At 30.9% G+C, this 15,803-nt stretch overlaps 1 protein-coding gene across 1 annotated transcript; it reads right to left on the bottom strand.

The window, feature by feature from the left end:
* Nucleotides 1-4,747: 4,747 nt before the first annotated feature.
* Nucleotides 4,748-14,145, bottom strand: Etf-QO (electron transfer flavoprotein-ubiquinone oxidoreductase). Its single transcript, XM_018546038.1, has 8 exons — nucleotides 14,112-14,145; nucleotides 11,593-11,700; nucleotides 11,169-11,517; nucleotides 10,670-10,976; nucleotides 10,294-10,535; nucleotides 9,824-10,218; nucleotides 9,509-9,730; nucleotides 4,748-4,911 (listed from the first exon to the last, which is right to left on the bottom strand). The coding sequence occupies exons 1-8, from the start codon at nucleotides 14,143-14,145 to the stop codon at nucleotides 4,748-4,750; spliced, it is 1,821 nt and encodes a 606-aa protein (XP_018401540.1).
* Nucleotides 14,146-15,803: the final 1,658 nt, after the last annotated feature.

The raw sequence follows: 15,803 nt of genomic DNA, 5'->3' as shown, positions 1-15,803 counted from the left end.
AGGCAGACATAAGATTCAGTCGTATCTCATATAAATGTATGCACTGCAGTCGTTTTGAAGCGAAACATATCGCGCAAAACAATCCTTTTAGAAGAGAGCAATGATGGATGTCGTCTCCATTACGTTTCTCCAACCAAATAAGAGAAGAGTATCGTGCATGTATCGTAAAAATTATATGAATATCTTCGATGAAAATCAATTCGATTACTGGACGAAAAATTGCAACATCTCCACATTGTGTGTACTTGCTGTACATTTTACAAGTCTCGATCGATTTCTTCACTTGATATTATTAAATTCACTTTTCCAAATGTAACCACTCAAAAGAATAAATCGCAAATAGGTATAGCAACTTATAAATGTTCGCTTCAAAGTGTGTTATAATCATTCTTATAAATCATCCTTGCAGTTAAGTTATTGCAAATTGCAGACGTTTGGTCAGCATCCGTGGTCTCATAGGAAATCATGATGCTAGTAGGTAGAAAGGTGTTGCGGACAAATACGAAATAATGCGAGCCATAAAAATTTACGTGCGCTTTGGGACGCGAATTTCAGTAGAAAAGCAAGATTGAATAATATTAACAATATCAACTGAATGAGAAAATGTGTTTTATTCATAAATCTAAAATAAAAAGATCAACGTGCATCTGTACTGAATATAAAAATTTCAAAATGAATATATTTTTAAATTCTGTATGCACACACACACATTTTTATAGAATTACACTTATTTTAAATCTAACTGTTGGACTTTACAGTTTTCAACATAAAAATTCACTTTTGTGAATTAAATGTTTAAAATTTCAATTTAATTGAGAAAATGATTTTTCCCAATGAATATACAGCTTGAAACGAGTTTTAAGAAAAAAACCTGATTAAATATGATATAAAAAATAGAGATTTAAAGGATATCAAAGGATATTGTTTTATTAAAATCATTTGGGATAAACACACAGCTTTATATTTTTATTATATAAAAATTTAACAATATTTCTATTTTAATCGCGAATGATGATATTCTTTTCGTAAAATTTTTAAGATATTGAAACCTCAAGAAAAACATCAAATGAAAAGTTTTTAAGGTAACTCTCCATTGCTCTCATTCAGCAAACAAACATTAGTACTATCGTATAAGCATCACACCGTGTCATAAGTATTGTATCGCTATATTAGTGTAGTGTTGGGTGTGGTATCAGTAAATAAAACAGTCTTGTAAAAGCCAAAGGCTTTAAACCTCGATTGGTTCGTTGATCTGTAACAGTTACTCGGATTTAACAATACGTACATATTTGCTCTCGTTATAAACATTTGCCACATACGGAAGCAATGAAGGGTTAAAAAATGTATACGCATTCGCCGCCATTATCTAAAAGAAATCTTGAATCTAGAGAAAAGTTGACGATTATTACTGCAGAATAGGATGGTAAATAATAGCAAAGATAAAAATTACATTCCGACAAATTGGATTGTACATACATATATACATACATATGGGGCATTCGCCGCATTCCATCCCAAGTGTGCCACTCGAAAAGTTTTGGATTTTTGATTTGGTTGAAATTTTGATATATTATAGTACCCATCTCAAGAAGCTACCATAATTTTTTTCGAATTTTCTCTTTAACGACTATACGCATGATCTATAATAATGAATTATCTACTAAACTAGTAGGATGAAACATATGCGCAAAATTTATTTCACACTTTTTTTGCACAGGGACAGTCACATGTAAAATATGCAAATCAAAAGTGCAAATAACTAAGACAACACAAACATGTCTGTTTTTTTATCTTGAAATATTCTTCCAGATGAACAATGTTAAATATGCAAATGGAATAACTTTAACTGATATTCCTGAAAAAATTAATCTTCAAAATGAAATGTATGTTTTTAGTGGCGTTGTACGATATATTCCTGGACACCATTTACCGTAGTGCCATTTTGTGCCACTGATGACTATAATTATTTAACTGAACAAGAGAATTGGAAAGGTTTAAATTCTGAAGTAGGTAAACAAACGAAAAAATTGGAAGAAATAGAAATTCAAACTACATATTATATATATATATATATATATATATATATATATATATATATATAAGTATATCATATAAATAGATATTATGATATAGGAATTTGAGAAGATTCAACTCGGATAATTTTACTGGATATAATATTGAAAGATTAGTCTCGCCAATTTTTTATTCTTTACTGTTAATAAAGTTAGCTATATCAAAACAACTGATATATATGTACCATATATATATATATATAAAATGTTTTAAAAATATACATATTATAAATGCGTTAAACATAATAATTACTATAATACAAATATACGTTTAACTAAAATACGATAACAGATATTGAATAAATCTGTTTTATCAGAATTATTGACACATAAGTGTCAAAATCACAATAAAATAATTGAGATAAACAGAAACCAGGATCATAAAATTAAGAATCTCTCCATTGAGGTACAAACTGTTCTTTAAATTTCTAATTTTATTAAACTTTATATTTTTAACTAATGACATGTTTTATTTACTAATTCTTTTACTATTTAACGAATGTTGGGCTCGTAGCCCTGTTGTTTTAATTATTTATAAAGAATATAATTAAATAGATGTAGTTTGTATAATATACACATATATAAATATTACTTAAAATTCATTTTCCAACTTCAGATTATTTTTCCTTCTTTCAATTAGAATAAATTGAAGATTATGTAAGATATCAAAAGTGACGGCGAAATGTTTAATTACTAATTTGTTTATAATTTTTGTTTGACGGATGGATAAATGAAAATAACAGATGGGCGTATTGTGGACAAACGATTCCCGTACATAGTTATGAAAAATAATCATTTGGAGGTGCTAGAATTCTGTTTTTTTATGTATAACTTTTTTTTAGAGGGTGGATGAAAATAACGGGTGGACAAACGTGGACAAGCAGTGGACAAACGAATGCAATGATTTTACCAAAATTCGCATTTAGGAGTGCCGACTTCACAGAGCAGTTCTGTGAATTACTAAATTTGATTAGTTTTGCCCATAAAACTTTCTTACTACGTTTTTCGTTTCTATGGGCAAAACTAATCAAATTTAGTAATTGTACATGCAAGCTTAATTCTTGCATGCAGAAGTGTAGCCGTACTCTTACAAATAAGATTGGACAATAATAACAATTTATAAAAATGAAAAATTATGTTGTAAAAAAATTCATAATAAGAAAACGATAATTTTAGTATAAAAGAAAAAATAGTGAAAATGTTGGAGATTATCAACAAGTACTCTCACATTACTTAGCAGTTTCAATACTGTCCGTAGCGCTTGTTGCGCTGTACCGTCATATTCTCGTATATTCTAATTACTCAAAAATATAAACCGTCACATTACGATATTCTTTGTTCGCTGTGCCGGATGCTCTTCTACGACATTCTTTGTAATATAACCTTCTTTTCATTATATTAAATTTGTGCATCATTTATATCGCAAGCTCTACGTGTTTTCGGATAAACCTTAATCGATTAATTCACGCCTGATATCCAAAATATCCTGTGCACTCTAACAGAAAAAATAGTGAAAAAATTTATATCTCATGACTATGTTGATAAAAAAATCCGAAAAAAATCATGGTAGCTTCTTGCGATGGGTACTATATCAAAATTTCAGCCAAATCAAAAATCCAAAAATTTTCAAGTAGCACACTTGGGATGGAATGCCCCATATATATTACAATTCGCCTCTCTGTATGTGAGCTCTGTATAAAAATATAATATAATATATAATATAATATATAAATTGATCATTTATACAAACTTTATCAAAAATAGTAACAATAGCACTATTACGCAAGTGCTTTAGAAATATATCTTCCCCCCTGCATCCCTCCAAAAATGGTATGTAATAAGAGCTTTTCGTAAAAAGAGAGAATAATACAAAGATATTTTCCATATTTTCATCAAATATGATTATAATATAATTATAATATGATAATTATGTTATTTTTCCATTTGTCTAATAATACACACATTTCAATAAATATTATCCCAGCAAGGATAAATCCTGTAAATTGTCCCAATGTTCAAAGAATTATATATGTACACAACATGTTAAAAAATTATTCAGCATTTATATGGTAAATAATGTACACCATATACTGAATAAAAAAGCTTTAGTAAAGATCGAAATCAGCTTTAGTAAAATCGAAACCTCAACCGTTTCTGGAATATAAACAATTTAAATCTTCACATCGCGTAGACACGTCGGCGACACGTAGAAGACAATAAGTTGTGATACTAACATACATATTAATTGTTTAAATTTTAACTCTCGACCTATGTTCACTGCTTTTTTACTCATTATGGTACTATTTAGTGATACACATAAATGCTGAATTATTTTTGAACACACTATATACGTACATTGATATGTATAATGTCACAAATCAGTATGTGTGAGCATGGATAAAAAGATAGATCGTTCGTTTCTTTCGGGAAATTAATCCGTAATTAAATTGATTCATTCAAATGGAAAATAATTACATTATTCATGTAGTGTGTTTGAATTTCTATAATTATACCGTTAAAACAACACGCAATCAAAAATATAATTACGATATTATTGCAATATGTCCATGCATTTCATCGAAAAGCGTTTCAAATATTGAACGATAAAACAATGTAGATCACCGAATATTTACGCAATCGATCAATCAACGAGTTGATCGATTAACATAATATATTTACATGCCGTTGTAAGCTGGACCGCCACCACCCTCCGGCACTACCCAATTGATGTTCTGACTCGGGTCCTTGATGTCGCAAGTTTTACAATGAATGCAATTTTGTGCGTTGATCTGCAATCTTTCGCCATCTCCGCTTTCCAGCGGCACAAATTCGTAGACACCTAAAATCAGATTGCACATATTTGTTTTCGAATTGCTGAACAAACTGCCCTCACATATCTTCCGATGGAGGGTTGGAGAAATCCATAAACCACCGAGCATCTCCCAGCTGCACGAAAATAATTACCGGAATTCTAATAACATAAGTAATTAACTTATGTGTTCTTGGAAAACGATCCAACTTATGTATTCTTGGAAACCGTTTGGCTGCTCTACGAAAATGCTAATAATGTCGCAATGCGCAGAATGATTTATTCAACGCGGTTTATTCAGCAGACACATATATCCTCAGCACTCTACGGAGTGTGAGATTTACGTCGCGAAGGTCATGCCATGCCCTCGACCAGACAGTCGATAACCTGGTCCCCACTATCTTCCGGACGGCGCAGCAATTCTGTAAGAAAGCTCCCAGAATTCCTCTCCGATACCCCGACTCCCCACGTCCATGAAAGGAAACAGGAAGAGGCATCCTACAGACACGGGAAGGAAAAGCACGAGAATGAAGAAAAAATACGTTGTAAATATCAAGGGTGGATGTTCAAGAAATAATAGTAAAAAAGCACATAAATTTATCTGATTCGAAGGTGTAAATGTGATGTGATAAGATATATGTATACGATGTCTATGTAAAGTCATAAATTTTAAATTAAGAAAAACGCTCATTGTTATAATGTTGTATCATTGATTATAATTTTGTATAAACAATATAAATTTAAATTGATAGAGAGAGTTCGAAGAATTATTTAATAAAATAATAAAATTTTGTTTTTCTCTCTCTCATGATCAGTTAAATTTCGTATAAATTTTATCCTATTAATTCAATTTAGCTTTAGAATTTCACAAAAATTAAATTTTTTAAAGAATACTTAACGATCAAAAGATTACGAAAAATAATAGTTTTTTAACTATAAAAAAGTCTTAAATTCATTGATAATTTCTAAATTAATTCATAGATCATAGTTATCCATTTATACGACTGCAGGTATCTTTACATTTATAATTACATATTTCTAATTGCATCTTTCACGTTTATACAATGTTAATTTTGTGAATTACAAATGAATTGGTTTTTAATTCCTCATGTTACAACAATAACTGTTTGATTTTCCACAAATTATATCATTAAATTTACAATAATTACAGTAATTTTCCATGCCTTGTACATATAAAAATTATATTACCGTAAAACTTTTTAACATTTAATAATAAAATAAAAATATTCAAATATAAAAAACTAAAATTTTTGAATTTTATTAGATTAACAATTAATATAAATATTATAACTTATTTCTTTTATGAGAAAATTACTTGTTACTTATTAAACGTACTTATTGAATTGTTTATTACAAGTAGCAATAGTTACAGCGGCGAAAAAAAAACAATTCCTATCGCGTTTAGCGACTGAGATTGATGGGCGTGTATGATGATATGGCCAGGCTATGAATTCGTGCTTTTTCGGCGATCTTCAAAAATTAATATTTTGTTAATTTCAATTCAGTTTAATCCATCACTCTATTTTTGCCTACAAACACTGTCAGCAGAATTACCAAACACCCTGTATATATACATATAAAATACATGCTCTGCTATAAGCAAATTTTGATTGTTATATAATTAAACATTTCATTATTAGAACACTTGTAGTATTGCAAGATTAATATAATATAGGGAGATTCTTAAGGAACAGAGAGAGGAGATAAATCGACAGTGAAGGGTTGTTGGCCGGGCTGCAGGGCGCTGTTCGATTTTGGAGATTGAGCTTGGTCCGGGGTTGTCTAGCCATGCGGGGGTTGTCCGGGTAACTCAGGTTCAAGGACACAACGGTCGATAAACCCCCGACAAGACTGGAAAAAGGGGAGAGGAGGCAGACGTGGCTCGAGGGCGGAAGTGGAAAGAGCTGGATTGCCTGCAGATTACGAAAATGTATTGCGAATGAAATTGATCTCTCTTGATAATGCCCTTCATCAAATACTAAATTTTGCATCAGATACATTTTTTTTATGAAAAACAAGTAAATTTTATACGATTGATAAAATCGTACGGAAATAAGAGAATGTTAAAAATTCAATAAACTCGCACAACAAAAATAATGAATTTACTTTTACAGCAAATTTTAATAGCAGATTTAGATTTAACTTTTATTAATAAATATACAGTAAGCAATCTAATATGTTCGGAAAAAATGCAAAAAATTGCTTTAAAATTATCTGTTAAACGTCTAAAGCTATGGTTCACTTGATACTACAAATGTTTCGTTTTTTAATTACGATCGATTAATAAACTTCTTTTTACCGATTAGTCAATCAAAAGTTTCAAAACATTTGTAGCGTCAATTTGGATCACAAATGAAATAGAACACGAGCATAAAATTACGCGAGATATATATATGAAACTCTACAATGCGGTAAATATACTACTTATTCATTCTCATCAGAATAAATTATTCCATCTGAACTAACAGAATAATACCATTGTTGAATAAATTGATTCTGAGTATTTCGAGCAATTTGTGAGAAGAAATTGTATGAAGAAAATATATTATAATTTCTAAATCATATAACCAAATAAAAAAAAATCATGAAAAAATTATATGCATTTATTAATACGTATAAATATGTGTAATAAATTATTGTTAATATAATAATTGAAACAAGGTAAAGGACAATGAGAGTCAATTCGTAAGTAAACAAAAAAGCGATTAAAACATTAAAGTTATAATATGAATATTTAAAGAAAAAGAATACATGAAATACTTAGCCGCTTTAAACGCACAATTAAAAATTAGAATATCAGTCAATATATAATAATATAAATAAATCGCTCGATATAAATGTAACCAGTTTCGACTCTTGGTTTGAGTCCTCTTCAGACGTTTAACAAAAATTCCTCATTCCAATATTAAGAACAACACACCTCTCACTGACTCCTCGATTTCTTTCCTCGTTACACAACATTAGCGAGGTAGTAACGAGGAAAGAAATCGAGGAGTCAGTGAGAGGTGTGTTGTTCTTAATATTGGAATGAGGAATTTTTGTTAAACGTCTGAAGAGGACTTAAACCAAGAGTCGAAACTGGTTACATTTATATCGAGCGATTTATTTATATTATTATATATTGACTTGATATTCTAATTTTTAATTGTGCGTTTAAAGCGGCTAAGTATTTCATATATTCTTTTTCTTTAAATATTCATATTATAACTTTAATGTTTTAATCGCTTTTTTGTTTACTTACGAATTGACTCTCATTGTCCTTTACCTTGTTTTAATTATTATTTTCATATAAAGAGTCCTTCAACTTTAATTTTGTTTATAATAATTGATTAATAATTTAAAAACAATTTTTTAAACTATTTATTTAATATAAACATTTTTTATTTAATATTTTTCTGTTTTATTCAATAAATAAATTTTAATATAATCTTGATACATAAAAATATTTATATGTTCGCGCATATATGCATTCAAATTTATATCTCGAAAAAATACAAATGTCTAGACTCGGAAATGATGTATGAAAAAGTATACGTTTATATAATAGATTTATTATATCGTATTTCTCATTTTCTTGACTTTTTAAATATATTTTCAAATATTTCTTAATATATTCTTTGTTTAATATATTATATTTCTATCAAAAACTGTAATACTGAAAAATGTAAAACTTTAAGAGAATACTGAAGTAACCAAATTATTGACATTAAAATCGTATAAAAATCTCCAAATTGACTGAATAAAATTAAAAAATCTTTTTATACAGGTTATCTAATAATTACATTTGGGCCATAATCCTACTGAATACAATCAATATAAATTTAAGACTAATAAGCCATTTTTCTTTGAGATAGGCCTGCCACGCTCTTACTAGACAGACTAGATAATAAAAAAAGGTTAAGTAAATTTCTAACATTTTTCGATTTTTAGTATATAAAGTCCACTGCATCATCTCCTAATTTTGCATCTACTTTAATCCTATAAATAAGGATTTTTTATTTTGGTTAGTCAAATTGGGATTTTTATACGACTGTCAATAATTTTGTTTCTCTCTAGCATCTTCTTAATAGGTATTTAAAAAAATAAAAATCTACTTATGTATGTATGAAAGAAACAAATACAACTAAAAATTCATAAAAAGTAAATATCAAGAAAAAAGAAAAGATAATAAAATAAATCAATAAACATATATTTTTCGTATCTTATTGCGGAATCTGTTCAAAAAATGTACATTTTTCGCAAAATAAATTCAACAAATATATATATGTCTGAAAACATAAATATTTTATATCATGATACTTTATATATAAGATTACATTACAATTTATTTACAACAAAATAACGTTTAATTTTAACAATATTAAATTTTGTTTAGGCAAACTCTACTACCTTTATTAACTGCTACAAATTATATTCACATAGATTGTAATAAATATATTCAGTAAAACAAAATTATTTATAAAATTGATTAGGTCAATCCACTATGCAATTCGCAAAAGTAGAATATAACTAACATTCAATCAAACAGAATTAACGAACATTATGTATGTAATTACAATAGATTAATAAAACGACAAATATATGAACATGAAACAAACTGACTTACCAGCAGGGCAAAAGCGACCTTCTGCACCAGCAAATTCAGTCAAGTTTCTCTTTACTGGAACAGTATCGTCCATCAAAGTTAAATGAGCTGGTTGATCAGCTTCATGATTGGTACCAGTTAGAGCTACCGATGACAGAAGATCAAAAGATACCTCGTTATCTGGTTTAGGATAGTCTATCGGTATCGACTTGGCAGCTGATTTCAATTTCTTATAATCAGGACCTACGAACACACGGTACAAAAATATTAAAAATTAATAATTGCAATATTTTTCAAAAAACCTCTTCAAAATCCCCTGCATAAATTTGTTCCTACCTCCATGAGATAAAGTCCACGGTTCCCTTCCACCTAATAGCATAGAGAAACCAGAGTACATTAAACCACCGTAAAGCCCAAGAGAAGAATGGAAACTGGGCCTTATATTTCTTACGGCTTTCAATTCCTTATAAATCCAACTATTTTTTATGTTATCTGTATACGTTTTCGGCTCTATGCCTTTCGTTAGTGAGGTATTACTTTCTGCGTCTACGATTGCTTCAATAACGCTTTCTGCAGCCAACATGCCACTTTTCATAGCATTATGTGTTCCTTTAATTTTAGGCACGTTTAGGAAACCTGCCGTACAGCCAATGAGACAACCCCCAGGGAATTGAAGTTTGGGAATAGATTGGAATCCACCTTCCACTAATGCTCTAGCGCCATAAGCTATTCTAGAATTAAGAAGAACAAATGAAGGAAATATGAAATAGTATGTGCAACTAAAATTTCATATAAAAGACATTAACCTTTTTCCTCCTTCAAATGTTGGTCTAATACTAGGATGCTGTTTAAACTTCTGAAACTCTTTGAATGGAGATAGATAGGGATTAGTATAATCCAATCCTACAACAAAGCCTACTGCAATCAAAGGTGTTTCTTCATTCAGATGATATAGAAATGATCCACCGTATGTATTTCTATTAAGTGGCCAGCCAACAGTATGCTCTACTGCTCCAGGTCGATGCTTACTTGGCTCTATCTCCCAAATCTTTCAAAAGTTTTACTATTTTACTTTAGAATGTAAGTATTTTATATTTATATGTATAATTTTAAATTATTAAAATTTTATTATTAAAATTTCATTAAAATTTTATTATTGTAATATAACTCGATGATAATCACCTCTTTCAATCCAAGACCATATGTCTGCGGTTCACAATCTCTTCTGAGATTCAATTTTTTTGATAACTGTTTTGTTAGGTGACCATGACAGCCTTCTGCAAATATGGTACATTTTGCATGAAGCTCCATACCCCGTTCAAATGTATCTTTAGGTGAACCATCTTTAGCAATACCAACATCATTTGTGGCTACTCCTTTAACAGATCCATCCTCATGATATAAAACTTCTGCTGCTGCATAACCAGGGTATATCTCGACACCAGCAGCTTCTGCTTGTTCACCAAGCCATGTTACTACATGGCCTAATCTATAATCAATATTCAAATCTAAAGACCGTCAATGTACGAACATAACTAATACAAATACGAAGCCTATAACAGTCTAGCTTAGAAGCTAGACCAATCTATAATCACAGAAATACACTTTTTTAAAATCAAAAACAAAAGTGTATTATTTATTCCTCATTTACAAACATATAGTATTAAATTTCAATACTCACCTTACTATATAATTCCCATGATTATACAGTGGCATTCCCTTAAAAATAGGTATAGATATCCTCTTCTTTTCCGTGAGAAATGCAAATTTATCCTCAGTAACAGGAGTATTTAATGGAGCACCTAATTCCTTCCAATTTGGAAAAAGTTCATTCAAAGCAATTGGATCTAAACAAGCGCCACTAAGGATATGTCCACCAATTGCAGACGCCTTTTCAACAAGAGTAACCCTGAGTTCCTTGCCATGTTTCTCAGCCAGTCGACGAGCCTGTATAGCTGCCGATAGTCCCGCTGGACCACCACCAACAATTAAAATGTCGGTTTCGTCTATGTATCTCTCCATATTCACATCTAGTGGATAAAAAAATATTCTCAATGCATTAATTGTATTATTTTAGTGAATAAGAAAAATAAAAAATAATTTACCTTTCCATCTCGAGTCTGTCTCTCTGAGTTTCACTGTATAATGAGTGGTGATTTGAGGAAATTTGGCATCCGAATAAGCTCTTTGAAAAATTCTTTGCAACCTCTGTACTGCCAAAAATTCAACCAAAATTAAATTACAAAATACAAATTCTCACATTCAAATTAGAGCATTTTATTGTGTGCATAGGTAAACATATTCTATTTACATAAAAGTATATTTGAACGATAAAAAAAATTAAAGAAAAAAATCTAAGGAATTTTCAAAATTTAAATATTTCAAATTTTTTAAAATTAATTCGGATCATTTATACGCAATCACATATAATATTATCGATCAATTACAAAATTTTAATTTCACAATTTCATATAAAAATTTTTTTTTTCGCAATGTGCTAATACTTTATCTCCTGCTTTTTATTTAAAATAAAAATACATTTCTATAGATAAAAACAAAAATTTATTTTCTCGATTAAGTTTTTACGAACTTCTAGTGTTTAAAAATACAATAATAGACCAGTCAAATTATACATTTGAGGTTTCAAGTGATATAATATATTGAATGAAAAACATTTACAATGGTGTAATATTTAATACTAACAATTTGTAATGTTTTAATATAATATTGAAATGTAAAATTTTATATGAATATTTCACGATAATATTTGAATGAAACATGTAAACGTTATATTAAAATGTAGCATTTAAATTTATTATGCAAGTGTAATATTTAATCATTTAACATTAATAACAATTATTCTTTAAATGTTACATGAAAAATGTCATATTTGAATTTGTAACGTAGAATTTTGAATATTTCCATTCTATTATTGTAAGGTAAAACGTATTGTATTCATTTCTTTATAACGCTGTGGAATGCGAAGGTCAGGTAGCCCCCCCCTTAAAATTCCACAACCTCGCATGATACGCAAATCTGGAAATAAGCTCTACTAGACCCCCCCAACAGCCCCCAAAAGGAATTGAGCTGTTTTCATCACTTGAAAGTATTCGCCTTTTTTTGTCTAATTTGACTGGCCTATAATAAGCTTTCGCGTTTTGAGAAAGAAAACCGAGAAAGAGAGCTAAATAAGTGCAGAAAGTGGAGCACTGAACATTTAAAGAATATTTATATAACGCGGAAGGCAAAGGGCAATCTTGTTTACATTATTTGCCATCACGTAATACAATTTCTCTGAGAGAGATAGAGAGAAAAATATTAATGCTTTACGAAACAAAAACAGAAGCACTCGCAATTCGCACTGTCTGTTGCATGTGCCATGGAAAGTAGCAACCGCGATTTAATGTGATACGCTGGATACTTTAAGAACATTTTTCACGAATAAAATTGTGCCACTTTTCTTTGATTAATCATGTGTTATTTTATATATCTCTTGCAGCTCTCTCCTTCACACGTGCAACAGACGGTGCAGAATTTTTAAAAAATATTTTCGGTGCGTATTCGAAGCTTGTGTAAATTCGGGATGCGGTCCGGTAACGAAATCGATGCAATACATGCTCAATTCTCGTCTCGTTCATCGGTTTGTCGAGTTTATCTCGTGAAACGAGCGTCTAACTGGCCGATAAGCCGGGAGTAACCACGACTAAGATACGAGGGATGCGGGCACTACCGCCCCAGAAAGTGGAGTGCCTCGCGTCGCGTCTACCTGCCTAATGGTTTCACTCTTTGAGTGTACCGCAGAGTATCGTGGTTACGAAGGCCTCGTCGACGTTAGAGTCGCGTGTTGAGTCGAGGAGCCAGCTGTATTCGCAACGATTTCGCTCCTGCATCCGTTGCGTCGATCGTAGGCACAGGCAGTCGCTACTTGTACGCAAATCTGGAAATAAGCTCTACTAGACCCCCCCAACAGCCCCCAAAAGGAATTGAGCTGTTTTCATCACTTGAAAGTATTCGCCTTTTTTTGTCTAATTTGACTGGCCTATAATAAGCTTTCGCGTTTTGAGAAAGAAAACCGAGAAAGAGAGCTAAATAAGTGCAGAAAGTGGAGCACTGAACATTTAAAGAATATTTATATAACGCGGAAGGCAAAGGGCAATCTTGTTTACATTATTTGCCATCACGTAATACAATTTCTCTGAGAGAGATAGAGAGAAAAATATTAATGCTTTACGAAACAAAAACAGAAGCACCGAAAACGGAAAGAAAACCATACAATTCATTTCAGATAATAAACATTTATTGAATGGAATGCACGCGATTCAACGATCGTAGAACGAGCAAAAAAAATATTTACATTTGACCGTAAATATACTTTATAATACATTAAACGTTCTTTAATGACGTTACATAATATCGCGATATTTTTTTATAAATTAATAATCGTCTTTGGCGAAATATGTATATCGTGTTATCATTAAGATGAAATAATCATTCGAAAACGGAACAGTCAGTAAATTCCAAACAATACGATTGTCATTGTTGAGTGTAATGTCAATTCACTGTGGTATCCATTGTGATAAGGTTATAAGAGGCAGCAAAATTCTGCTGAGGTTGACGTACTTACAGGTGCAGGACGCATTAAATACCGCGGAAGCCATAATCGTGCACAGAAAACGCACAATCACCTAATAGCTGCTAATAGCGCAATCAGTGATCTGACAATAATATAAAAAAAAAAGAAAGAGAAACCAGTTCACAGACTTTATTTCAAAAAACGTGAAAGCGGATTTTCCGTGAGAATAGTGAGAGCAGAGCTTCTCTCTTGTGAGAGACTAAAAACTCCGTACACTAGCGCTTTAACGATTTGGAAACTTATTGGAAGTACATTAATTCTCTAGATAATAGTAGCGATTTGACTTACCGACGTTGAGTCGATAACTATCAGAAATCAAATACTTAGCTGCATTCGGTAATAGCAAATCTGAAGCGTCGGAGTGCTCTTATATGTATTATAGCAGAGAGAACGAGAGAAGCCTGAGAGCCGCCATGCCCGGGATTTAGCTGTTACTTTCATAGACTTATAAGCTATGATTACTTTATTTTGAAGCGCCTTTATGTCCACAAAATGTGGACATTGAACTATATAGCCAATGTCCACGATCGTGTCGGTAATGTCTAAGATTTTTGGTTCGAATCTTCCCTATGTCCATGATTTAAAAAAAAATGCCTCTGAGGTACCAAAATTGGAACTAAAAGGGTCAAGTGACCAGTAGTGGGGATATTCAAACCTATACGCGCATAACAATATGAACTGGCTCAATCTGCACCGTCTATCACACGTGCCATATGGAGAAGCTGCAATCGAGACATAAAATGATTTCTGGAACATAAAAACAATTTTTTCGAAGAGAGGTTTGCGCTACGTGGAATGTGTCGGAGATGTAAAATCGAAGATTGTTCAAGTTATATCAGTAGTAGTTATTTGTCGAATCTCGGAAATGGAAGCTGCGATCAAATAATAGAAATCCAGGGGGGTGTATTACAACTGTTTTGGTGTTTTTAATTGATCCTTCCCACCTTGTTTTATTAGTATTTATTCTGCAATTGCTCCTCTCGTTTTGCTTTACCAATAACCTCTTTTCGAAAGTATTTTAATTGTGTAAATATTATTATTTTATTATGATATATGTGCGGCATATTGTATATTGTTCAATTTTTTATACATGTATTGATTTATGTTGTAAATTGTATCCGTATACATTTATATACATATTATTAATGCATATTGTAAATATTATAGTATATTGTTAATATTATAGTATATTGTTAATTGCGATTGGTTGTGTGTATGATGCTGTGGAGCATGAAAATGCTATGCATCACATTTTTTAACCACACCGGGTATTCATTATTTGTATATCCGACAGTCCGCAGTCTGTAAAGTGGGACGGGAAAATGTGTTGCATTATATTTTTAGTAAAAGAAAAATAAAATAAAATTAGCGAAAACTAATTATAACTTTTATGCCGTATAAGGAAGACAGCCCTGATGACCTTGTTGTCCCTGAGTATCGGTGCGCGTGGCTTAGCGCCGAGACACTACCGTGTTTTCAGAACTTTTAATAAGTTTTAAAAAATAATGTATTATTTCTGCTATAACAAAATTATAAATGTAAAATTTTGTTTTGTGTTGTAAATCCTATTCTACAATGCGCATTTTATTTCTTGTTGCTTGCTTTTTGCTATTTTTTACATCTTTTTCGTTTGCCTCTTATCTCTTTTCTCGTTATCTGTCGTCCGAAATAAAAGTTAACAAA

Source organism: Cyphomyrmex costatus, unplaced genomic scaffold (genome assembly GCF_001594065.2).
Source record: "Cyphomyrmex costatus isolate MS0001 unplaced genomic scaffold, Ccosl1.0 scaffold51, whole genome shotgun sequence".
Classification (NCBI taxonomy): domain Eukaryota; kingdom Metazoa; phylum Arthropoda; class Insecta; order Hymenoptera; family Formicidae; genus Cyphomyrmex; species Cyphomyrmex costatus.
This window is presented reverse-complemented; position numbering and strand designations above follow the sequence as displayed.

What these genes read in the sequence shown, in the direction of transcription:
- Etf-QO (XM_018546038.1), bottom strand. Translation starts at nt 14,145, where the DNA reads ATGGCTTCCGCGGTATTTAATGCGTCCTGCACCT. An exon ending in ATTTAATGCGTCCTGCACCT is followed by an intron (nt 11,701 to 14,111) that starts GTAAGTACGTCA and finishes AATTTTTGGCAG; the next exon opens with TACAGAGGTTGCAAAGAATT. An exon ending in GACAGACTCGAGATGGAAAG is followed by an intron (nt 11,518 to 11,592) that starts GTAAATTATTTT and finishes TTTATCCACTAG; the next exon opens with ATGTGAATATGGAGAGATAC.